Source organism: Dryobates pubescens, chromosome 8 (genome assembly GCF_014839835.1).
Source record: "Dryobates pubescens isolate bDryPub1 chromosome 8, bDryPub1.pri, whole genome shotgun sequence".
Lineage (NCBI taxonomy): Eukaryota > Metazoa > Chordata > Aves > Piciformes > Picidae > Dryobates > Dryobates pubescens.
In genome coordinates this window covers 14,128,915-14,141,136 of record NC_071619.1, presented here as the reverse complement: position 1 = coordinate 14,141,136, position 12,222 = coordinate 14,128,915, and the positions used below count along the sequence as shown (strand labels likewise).

Here is a 12,222-nt window from a genome sequence, read left to right as displayed (position 1 = left end):
TCAAAGAGACTGAAGGAACTGTACACTCAAGAAAAATATTACAATGTTCTTTTAAGAATAATGAAATCTAATTTTCAGGGTAACTGATTGATAGCTTATAATAAAGGCCTGCTTTCTGTCTGTGAATTTATGAGTAAATATATTCCATGGTCACAGTTTCTACTTCATCCTTGAGTAAATTTACAAGTAAATACGTACTGTGAAATTTATTCTGTGGCTCCAGTTTCTTCTTCATCCTTCAGTAATTTTCTTTCTCAAAAACTCTTTCAGAATTTGATCCTAATGCAGAATAAAACAATATGCTCATTAAGAATGCTCTTCATATTTTACAAGTTGATAAGACTTTCTTTTAGGTTACTTTATTGAATCTTACAATACATTTGATACTTTATTTTTTTTAAGTAATGGTTTTCATTGTTTAGGAGATTATTGAAGAAGGAGAAAGTTCTAGAGCTAAAGAAGTGTTAAATGATGAACGTTACATATCATTTAAGGTAAGTCTTTTGGGGCTTGCTGCTGTTGAAAATTGCATGTTTTACTTTGTTTAGTGGAACTTAGACATTGCCATCAATTTTGCTGTAAAGGAACATCCAATATCAAGTATAAAGAATGAAAGATCTTCAATAAAGAGAAAGTAAGGGAGAGAAACTGTGACAGAGTAAGGAATAATGGTGAAATCAGTTCCCATTTAAAACTAATGTGAATGTGATGCTACACTTCTGCTTTTGAGCTTGTACTAAACCTTTTTCCTAAAGCTAATGTAATGCATACTCTGCTGCAAGTTTAACCTAATACTGGGTTTATTTTTTCCCTCAGTTTTCTTTATGACATTCCAACATCTTATTCTAGCATTAAGAAAATATCAAGTGAAGATGGTGACTCAAATCTGTTTCCACTCACTTTTGTGTAAGGCTGAAGGAAGAGTACTGGAGACATTTTTTTGTTAGGCAGTTTGTAGGTTCAGAGTCATGGTCACACTTCTTTACAGCTACAGAGAACCAAAACCACATAAATACTGCAGTTCCCATTTCTTAAATTTTCAGTGAATTCCCCACTGGAAAAATATTTTTTCGATTTTATCTGCAGTTTTAATCTCTAAAAATATCCTGTTTGTGTCTTCAGAAACATTTAAATCAGAGAGTAAAAGGAATGGGACTGCTTAATTATCCTGAGTTACTCACTTTTGCTTCACCTATCCAAAGGCTATCCCATTCTCTCTGGCTTTTAATACAAGTAAGAAAGAATGTTCAGTGCTAGTTCTTGATGCATTTGTAGCAATGCTTAGAGAAGAGGTTTAGATTTACAGGTACAGCAGGATTCAGGAACCAGACCTCCTTGTGATTGGTAATAAAGATTGAAGATCAGACATTAAAGTTGGAGTTTAAGAAAAATTCTTGGATATCAGAAGAATAATCAGAAGAACCTATAAGAAGACATTATCTCAAATATCCTTTAGGCCTTCTTTCACTTGCTGAATAACAAGCTAAATTATGTGCCTCTTGTTAACTGAGCATAGTCAGGATGTTTTGGCTGAATTTGCTGTAGCCAGCTTTTCCCAACAATTTTGTAATGTCTTTTTCAGAAAGCCAAGAAGAATCCTGTAATGTTAGTGAATTCCTAAATTTTATTGTTTAACATGGCTCTGGTAACTACTGCAAATCACTCAGTATGTCATACTGACATCTATGAATATACTGAATAACAATGAATCTTAGTATGAAAAGAAAAAAAAATGCAGAGTTGTGTTGTTGTTTTTGGTTTTATTTCCCCCCCTAAACATTTGGACAGTGACACAGGATCCATTTTCTTTAGTTCTTTGTTTCAATATAAATTCTCTTAGAACCTTTCTAAACCTACTAATAGACCCTTTTGAAAATCTGTTAGCACTAGCAAAACCAGTAAAAGATAACAAGTATTTTAAAAACCCACATTCTTTTGTAAATGCACATGATTCAGTCAAAGAATAGGCAATATCATCCATTATATATAAAAAAAAGGGTCATTCCCATTTAATATTATCCAAGATTTTCATTTTTCTCTCTCCATTACCTTATTTCCAAGGAATTAACCTTCTTAGAACAACACAAAATAAAACTAGCGAGGTTGGAATTCAGAGGTTGTAGATTCCATGGAAAACAGCAGTTCATCATGTCATACACAGCTACTCACTGAATTCGATAAAACTACAAAGACACTATTGAGAGCTTTAGTATTGACAAACTGAGCATAAAGAACGTGCTTTTGGGCAAGCATGAATGTTTTCCTTCTTTCTTTCATGTCACTGTTCATCTGAGATATTGATCCACTGAATAATGCTTGCAATGTGACATTTGTTTTACAACCTTTCTCAGGAAAGAAGTTATTGTACAAAATTATGTTTGAGTAAATGGAATATAATCATACTAAAAATTCAGGGACTGGTAGGTTTGGGCAATTATTTTTTCCAGTGGGCAAAACACTGAAATCTGCACTCCAAATAGAACATGTAAGAATTTAGCTTGGCCCACATGAGGGTTAAGAATTGTAAGACTACATACAATATGCAGGGCGGGGGAGTACTATTTGCACTTGAAATTGAATCCCATTTTGGAAAACAATATTGTCCATGACCTCCCAATATATGTGTTTTATAGAATGCAATACAAGAATAGACTATGTACTCACCATCTGTTTCTATGCACCATTGAGATCCATTGCCCTCAGTGCAGAATTTCAAGATCCATAGGGTTCCCACTGACCACAACTTTCCAGAGTGCTGCTGCAACACCATGTGTACAACAGAGAGCTGGTAATGCATGCAATATGAAATTGTTAAGATAGTCTTGATACATCTTTTATTCTATGAAGTTGGTGTAAGGAATCCAGCTACTTATCATTGCGAAGAACAAAGACTGTTACCCTTACTTCAAACCTTACTTGAAAGTGTACATGTAGGTAAACTGCATAAAGATGCTTCAGCATCTGTGTTTAGATTTTAGTTTAATGAGAACTGTGCATGTGTGTAAACAATTATCTGTTCAACATCTCTGTGCAAAGAAAGGATTTGAATCTATATGCTTGCATTTTGCTGTTATTTATCTTCAACGTGAGATAAACTCTGCCCCAGTATTTTTCCCTGTGAAACCTTATGGTTGCCTAGTTCTTATTAGTTCACTGTTCCTTCAGAAAACAACACTGAAATGTGTGTTCTTCTACTGACCTTAGCAATTTACTTCAGTCTTTGGAGTTGGAGTGAAGACATCTGAAAAATGGTACAGAATGGGTTTACGAACTCTGGAAGAGGTAAAAGCTGACAAGACCCTGAAGCTGTCAAAAATGCAAAAAGCAGGTAAGGTAAAAATCACATAAATGCTTGTATCTCTGTGCTTTAAGAACTTGATAACAGAATCACAGGAAGAAAAGTTCATTTGTACATCTATTTTCTTCCTGCAGTGTCTTCTGAACATTATGTACTTACCATCTGTTTCCTAAATTGTCTTTATTAATTATTTGAAATTGATTTCTGTGCTATTTAAAAATTATTAAGTTAAAATAATATTTGGGTTAACAGAGATCTAAATTAAAATGATGTCATTGAAAACATATGAATTTCCATTTTACAATTATTTTATTGCTTACACAGATGCTCCATAAAGTCTGCTTTTATACACAAAATTATTAATGGGTCATTATTGCATAGGACATGAAAAAATTGCAACATTAGTAAAGCCTAGAACTATTTATCAGAGCTGACCTATCCCTTCTAGGCAACCCTACTTTAATGATAAATTAAGATTTCTAATAAAGTACATAATCCTAGCATGTCTTAACTTTGAAGTGTTAAACGTGGTCAAATGAATCGTATTCCTTCCCCATAGTTGGGATTTATTTTTTTTGTCTATCTCATTTCCCTAAACAAGGGAACTTGTGAAAACAAAAGAACCATTTATATTAAGAAAATTAGATAACAAAAGACAAAGATGAGGAAAGGAAAATGCTGTCTCTTGCTTGCAATCCCCCACACCCAAGGCAGGAGACTGACTCTTGGAATGGTCAAAAGGACTGAAAAGACTCATGAAGAGGCTGGATTGAAATTTATTTCCTCCCACATGTCCTGTAACAAACCTGTAGTCCCAAGTTTAAGGTCATTAATTTCTTAATTCTTGCCTTTAGATAGAGTTTCCTTGTCCAGGGTATGAATTGTGTCATTTTTTGCCTTGGTGAGAGATAGCTATTTCACGTGGGTCTTACATAACACTATGTAGGTTTTGGTAGTTCCACAGAGTGATTGGCACTGTGTTGACTTTGATTTTCAGGGTTTCTCTACTATGAGGACCTTGTTAGCAGTGTATCTAAAGGAGAAGCGGATGCAGTAAGCTTGATTGTCAAGAACACTGTCTATGCGTTTCTACCAGATGCTTTAGTTACCATTACTGGTGGTTTCAGGAGGTGAGTGAAAACAAATGAGACCGCTTGGCTGTTTTATTCAGGTTCACACAAAGTGATGATGTCTTGGAAAAATCAAAGAAGCCTAGTGGAAAAATATCAGAGTTTGTTTTCAGTGGTTGGTTTGTGGGTTTTGTTTTTTGTTTGTTTGGTTGGTTTGTTTTGTTGTTGGGGGTTTTGGTTGGTTGCTTTTTGGTGTGTGTTTGTTTTTGTGTTTTTTTTCAAACAAGCCTATGACATTCACAGCTTCCCGTCTTTTGTTGCTGTAGATGGATGGTTTGTCAGAACAGAATCTAAGAATAGCTTGCTGGGAAAACAATGTTTAGGTCACACACTGTACTTGAGCACATTTTTTTCCTCTTTTAGTGCATCTGAATTCCCAAGGCTGAGATTATTGTAAGGCTGTGCTTGAAAGAAAGGTAGAGTAAATTTAAGGCAGTCTTGGTGTTTTGTTTTTTGTTTTTAAGAGAACTTGGTCACATGAGATTGAAATGTGCTAGGGCAGAGTTTGTAGTGTTAGAAGTACTCTTTGCAGTAAATGCTGACTAAAATGAATATAAATCATGGACTAAACTGAATATACACTACCCTCTGTCATAAATAAGGTGATACCAGAATCTCTTACCTGGGTAGTTTTCGTTCCTAAACATTTTGTGTCTTGCTGTATAAAACCAAACCCAAAAGTGTTGTTTGAGACACATACAATTAATTCTTTCAACACTTTAAGAGGATTCCTAAAGCCACACTATTGAGACTAGGAATTGTCTTCAGGAGTATCAGATCCCTTTCTCTGTACTCAGCTCCCATTATATCACCATTTATAGTAGATATCCTGCTTATAAAACAAAAAACCTTTAGTCTGCACCTGAAGTCTCCTGCTATTTAGTTTGTTACTTTGTGAAACTTTGACTACATTTTTAATGTAGTCAAAATGTAGTTCAAAAATACTGAAATTATTCTCTTAGAATTCAAAATATGTGGTTTGATCACTCTTTTATGCAACTAAAATTGGTATGAGAGTGGAAAAAAAGTTAATAATTAATGTAGTACTTGTATGCTATTATTGTGAGCCTAGCTAAGCCTTGCACCAGTGCAAAATGAAGACCTTAGATGATTTGTAACTGCTGCATAGATGGACAGTGATTGTGATGCATGTATTTTATACATTTTCTACCACCTTATGATATTTTATAATTAATCCTTCTGAGTCTCAAAATTTCTATAAAACAATGTGGTCAATAAGAAGCATTAGGCTCAATGCTATACATGAAACCCGACTAGAGGTATAAGAAAAAGACCGAGTTTTATATTCAGACCCATGAGTGTCATCATTCTGTGAGTCCTTGTTTAAGAGTTATATGATGGCAATTTGTTCACACTGATGCAAATCAGTCAGAGAGACTGTGTTAGTAATTCGGATAGAACTGATTAACTCATGCCTAGAGAGGTCAAAGAGTTAGAGGGACAGGACTGTTACCACCTTTCAAATTCCCCCTTTTTTTCCCCCCATATGTATTTGTGAGCTTTGCTTCAAAACAGCTGTTTGCCAAGTTTAAATTGCACATACCAGATGTGAAATAATTGTTTTACTTCTTATTTCAGTGGGATATGATAGTTAGCCATTCACTTACGTATCTTTAAATGTGTGTGTGTGTCAAAGCAGAAGAAAAATTATTTAACTATATAATGCTGCCTTCAGTGAGTCATTGTGCCTCTAAATACACAGAGAATAGTTTCAAGATATTAGTCCTAAATTATATTTTGCCAGCCTATGGGAATTCTACCAGTGTAGAATTTGTAGGAAACCTGATTAAATGGATAGAGATACCTTTATTAGCACCAATATTTTAATTACTGAACTGCTATAGAGTTGACTGCTTCTGGGTTGGTTGTTTTTCCTGTCTCATGTAGTAGCAATATTCACCAGCTTATCCTGTGTCCCTTTCACCATTATGCAAATATTTTAATAAAAAAAGTAGTCAAATTTTATTAATCAAACAACTTGATTCCCTCATACTGCACCTTGTACACTACTAATATAAAAGAAAAAAAGAAGCTCATGACTGCTCTTATTAATACATTAATTCCCCAGGACCTAGATTTGTCTTGTTTTGTATATGTGTTTCGTAACTTGGCCAATAAAATCAGTTTTTTGTGTTCCTCCAGATTAGACAGTGTTGAAAGTCAGGAGTCTCACACACCTTATTGATTATGCAGAAAAGCAATGAATTACAAGGAACAGAACATCCATTAATGATCTGCCATCATGGAGATTTTTTTTGCCCAATTTGTCAAAAAAAGCATAGTTGGATACATTTAAATTTTCAATTGATTCCTGGAATTTCTTTGAAGCAGACATGGCAGTATTTCTTTTAAGCAAAATTAGGCAGGGAAGTATAAAATTAAACTAAATATTTATTTTTTAAACCCAAACAAACTTGCTCTTAAGACTTCGATTTGATTTAGCTTTCACCTCTTAGTCATCTCTAGTGCTTCTAATACTGGATTTATCGCTAGTTGGTGTTTATAGCAGCCGTAATCATAAGTGTTGCTGGATGAGGGAACAGATTTGGCTGGCAGCTGTATGTTGGAGTGCAGCAGGAAACCAAGCAGAAGGATGGAAAACAAACTGAGAATGGGGTCTTGAAGAGAACACACAAGGATATTCTGAGAACAGGTTTGCCTCATCCAGGCTGGATGAGGCTCTGGCCAGCCTGATCTAGTGTGAGGTGTCCCTGCTCATGGTATTGGGGCTGGAACTAGATGATCCTTGTAGCCCCTTCCAACCCTGACTGGTTCTATGATTCATAGTCCAGAGTCTATGTTAGGGCATTGATCAGTGCTTGAGACATGGAAGAGTTAAGTTGGTAGCCCTGTTTCCAGAGTATGTTGTAGTGGAGGTTACTGTTTGTGTATTTCTAATTCAGAATGGTGGAATATTCTGGAGGGAAAAGTGGCCATGGACAGGAAGTGAAAATCAAATTACTTACTTGCATCTGTGTGGTTTAATCAAAATACCAGACCTACAAGTTGTCTGAGTAAGACAGGAAAACTGGAAAAGCTGACTAACTCTTGTTGAGAACATACCAAGACCTGTTTCTCTGACCAGTTGCATTCAATTTATTTCCTTTTGCCTCTTCTCAAGGGTCATATTACTGAAGCTGATTTCAATGTCTGCTTCTTCCTTGCTGCCTTTTCTTTCTGGTTCTTTCATCTTTCTGCCTGTCTTCATAAAATAATAGATCATAATAGATCTTTAATCAGAAGTGCTTTCCTTTGGGTTTTGATTGAAAATGGCAATAATACTTTTGGTTAAAGGTAACTCTTTCTTTTCAGGTATCTGAATCCATAAAGGAATCTAAAGACTTACAAGTAATTGAAATAAACCCTTCAGTAGCACCCTATTTATCACAGTATCACAGTATCACAGTAACTAAGGTTGGAAGAGACCCCAAGGATCATCAAGTCCAACCTGTTCCAACAGACCTCACAACTAGATCATAGCACCAAGCGCCACGTCCAATCTCCCCTTGAACACCTCCAGGGACGGCGACTCCACCACCTCCCTGGGCAGCCCATTCCAATGACGAATGACTCGCTCAGTGAAGAACTTTTTCCTCACCTCGAGTCTAAACCTCCCCTGACACAACTTGAGACTGTGTCCCCTTGTTCTGGTGCTGGTTGCCTGGGAGAAGAGACCAACCCCCACCTGGCTACAACCACCCTTCAGGTAGTTGTAGAGGGCAATGAGGTCGCCTCTGATCCTTCTCTTCTCCAGGCTAAACAATCCCAGCTCCCTCAGCCTCTCCTCATAGGGCTTGTGCTCAAGGCCTCTCACCAGCCTTGTTGCCCTTCTCTGGACACGTTCAAGTGTCTCGATGTCCTTCCTAAAGGACATTTAGAAATCATCCAGATATAAAAATGAATAAACAATGAAGTGTGGATGAGTTTATCCTTTGTAAAACATACTCCTTGACTTTCAGTTCATATGGCTTTGTATGGGATGCTGGAAGACTTTTTGTCTTAAAATCTTTTCTCTGACACCTATGTAGGTCATTTTCAAACAGAATTAGGTTGTTGAAATGCATGGAAATACAGAAGTAGAACAATTGTTGTAATAAAATAAATAAATCACACTCACAAAGTGTGGAAAGCATTTCATTGTCTAGTGAGGCCTATCAGCTTGACTGTAGATAAGATGAGGTATTGAAGATGCTGAATGTGCAATATAAAGCATACCATGGACAATGTTATCAGAAAGCATGAATTTGCCATGCAGTCTATTTGAATTAGGAACTGGCATGGCATTATTTCCATGCTCAGCCTCTCTTATTTTGAATTGCAGAGATTTAACATTGTTTTCTTCTGAGATGGGAAATAGCAACTCCTATTACAAGTTACATAAGACACTGAGGATGAAGCTTCCCTTCCAACACTGACTTAAAGAGAGGCCCTGGGATAGGGTAAAAAGAAATTTTATTTTAGTGTGAGACATCTGCAATAATACTGTTTGTTCCAAATGTATCTAAGGCAGGAGTGTAGTTTAATCTAATGTATGTTATCACTTTTAAATGAGAATTAAGCAGAGGACTTGATAATTTTTTTCCTAGTTATTGTAAATGTCTGTTGTAGTCTATTAAGATAATTGGGTGTGGGGTGGGTTTTTTTCAATAGTAATAACATTATCTGTTCTCATAACTGCATTTTACAGAAAATGTGATTCTTATTAGCAAAGTGTTAATACTATTATTAGTAATGTTAGCATCTTTGCAGGATTGCTAGTAATGACAAATAGAAAATTTCACGCAAGGTTTCTTGGCAGTGAAACTGGACTTTTCCCTCCTTCTCCTGTAGCACCAAGCTAGGACATGGCTTCACAGTGACTTCAAGAGGTCTTCATCATAAGCTGAATCATTATCAATGTACTTTGCTAGATTCTGGGATTTTACTAACTTGATTTTTCTGATGATACTTGATTTTGCCACAAAAGATGATATAGATTGAGGGCTTCCTAGAAGCAAAAATGTTTTGAGCAAGCTTATACTATATGTAGTTTATGGCTTCAGTCTCTGTACCGGTTATTTGTATCTCAATTCATGCACCCTAAAAACCCAAATTGGACTGTGAAGTTCAGAAAAGGATCTGGAATAAGTATTGAATACAGTAAGAGGAATAAATCTCATGTTCATTAACTGCACTTTTAGTTTGGCTACCTGATAACCTTTCTGTATGCTTTGTCCATATGATTTCCAAATTAAGTTTCAGTTTTCTTGTGTTCCATTCAGGACACTCAAAGAGTTGTGGTTAGATTTGCTGCAGGTGTGATTGTATTGCTTTGATCTGAGAACTTAGTTACTATGTCCTTGGTAGGCCTTTATTTCTTAGAAAGTACTTAGGCATCCTCTTGGTATTATGATTTCGGTTTGATTTTCTGAAATGAGATTTACATAATCTTAGAATACTTTTGTTTGCTTCTCCAATCTTTGCCTTAAAGTGAAATGGACTAAGGAGTCACTTCAGTTTAGATAAGTTTTCATACTGCAGTGCTTAAGAAGTTATCCAAACATCTTGGGTAATGCATCAAGCAAAATGTCTAGTGTCTCTTCTGTGTTGTCTTGGTGGGAGGTTAATTCCTCCATCCTGCATCAGTCTTCAGAGAAGTTTTGTCTCAGATGCTCTTATTATTGACTTTTCTTCTAATGTTAACCTAATTGTAGATCACTATCTCCTTGCTTGAATTTTATATTATCTTTTAAAAATCAGGATCCAAGGCTCTGTATCATTTGAAGATAAGGATCGCTAATAGAAAGAAAACAAAGAAGAAAGGAAAGGACAGGGTCAATGTGTCTGTCAGGCAGCACTGCCCTGCTTTTGTATATTATTACAATTTGAACTTCCCTGTGTGCAGTGACATTTCCTACAAGGCAAAGGAATGACATGGGACAGAACTCTGGTCTTTCCTGTTGTATATCAAGAAAGTAATTTAAAGTTATCCCTATTTTCAGTCTCAGTGATAAAACAAAATGAAATAGCTGGGGCAAAGAAACATTTCAGGAGATTATAAGCTCACACACTGAAGAATGACTAATGTTATTGTCTCTCCTTCACTTCAGAAATGGCACTTCTATAAGGCATCTGGAATCACGATTATCTAACTGTATTGACACATGCTCATAAAGGAGAGAAATATTACACTTCCCAAGCTCTTTGCATATATTCAAGACTTCATCATTTATTTAACTAAGATAGTCATGTGGCCTCTAACTGAATTTTTTTCATAAATCCTGATAAAAATCTCTGACCTTTTAATATTGGATAATCTTAATAAAACTAATCCTTAACAGGCTTAAGAGGTTCTACAAGAGGGTTAGAACACCTGATGTGACTCTAAACCCTTGTTAGGTTCTGTGAAATAAATCTATTTGAAGTCCTGTTACATGAATTGTTGCCTTTCCGAGATCTAGGATTCAGATCCAGGATTAAAATAGTGCCAGAATTCAAAATAATGTAAATAATTTAGCAAAGCTTTTAGATGAATTCTTAAACAAATATAGTTATTTCTATGGTTTTTGCTTGTTTGGGGTTTTCTGTTTTGGGATGGTGGGGTTTTGTTGTTGTTGCTATGTTCTTTTGTTGTTTTTTTTGTTTGGTTTGTTTCTTTACCCCAAAACACAAACTATCGTCTGGGAAGATGTAAGCTACACCCAGCAGTGCAAGTTCCAATTATTGTAATTTCTGCTCACTCCTTTTACAAAAAGTAAATTTTTCACCTGCTGCTATTTAATTTTGTGAGGGAGGAATCTTCTATAAAGGAGCTGTGAGGCAAGCTGCTCATTGAACATTTGAGCTGACATGGTAGTTTGCACACAATCTGATTTAAGCCGATCCTAGAAGAATCTAGCAGTTCTTCCAGCAACAGACTGAAGAGCCTGTTTGGACATTGCTCATGGGCACAACTTTGCTTCTGTGCAGCTATAGTCCACTTTGGATGAAGCTTTTAACCCAGAGATGATTTGATGTAGTTGGTCTTAAAGCTTAGTAAAACAGCTTCACCTTACTAAGCTTCCTAAATTTGACATTGAAGTATTGAGATGCTGTGAGTAAGAATATGCTGTGGCATGAGTTAGAGGCAGTACAACTGGGAAAGAACATAGGACATCACTAGTTTCTGCATCTGATTTTCTGTAACCCATTAAAAAATACATTGAGAGAGAGGAAAAAAAATCATTATCACCCAAATTAATGGCTAGCCAAGTCAATTTAGAAGGTAATCTACTGGAGTAATTCAGACACTTCCTTTTATCATTAGAACTTTGATTATTTCTCCACTTGTTTCAGCTATTATTAGCCATGATGAATCATGAAATAGAAGCTGATGACCAAGTTGTCTGGGAGTCATGGACAGAAAGAATATTGCGTGAATCCTTGAAAGAGCTGAGATCTTAGTACAACATATTCTTTCAAAACCTTGTTGATTCCAGGTTTTTCACATGATCTTCACTACTTAAAACATCACCATTTTGATAACTTTGTTGGTTTATTAGAATGATACTGTTTACTTATATATCACTCTTCACTCTAGAGCTACTTCAAGTGATGGGTCCAAAGTGGAGAAGGCAATGCTGCTGACTTCTATGAAGCCAGAAGTTTTACACTGTATATGTAGAGCTAGAAACCCCATGGCTTAGTTTTATAGTTTCCATGATAAATTGTCTTATCATGGTGAATACTAGTAAGTAATGCAGAACTTACAAACTGAGTTTAAACAGCAAGATATGAAATCCTGGATTATATTGT

General features: G+C 35.8%; 1 protein-coding gene across 1 annotated transcript in view; it reads left to right on the top strand.

Annotated features, from left to right (window-relative positions):
- DNTT (DNA nucleotidylexotransferase) overlaps positions 1 to 12,222 on the top strand; it is an 86,378-nt gene that overhangs the window by 21,905 nt on the left and 52,251 nt on the right. Inside the window, exons 5-7 of the mRNA XM_054163677.1 lie at positions 423 to 494; positions 3,205 to 3,328; positions 4,296 to 4,428. Of these exons, the coding sequence (XP_054019652.1) occupies positions 423 to 494; positions 3,205 to 3,328; positions 4,296 to 4,428 (329 nt within the window). The remainder of the gene's footprint in view (positions 1 to 422; positions 495 to 3,204; positions 3,329 to 4,295; positions 4,429 to 12,222) is intronic.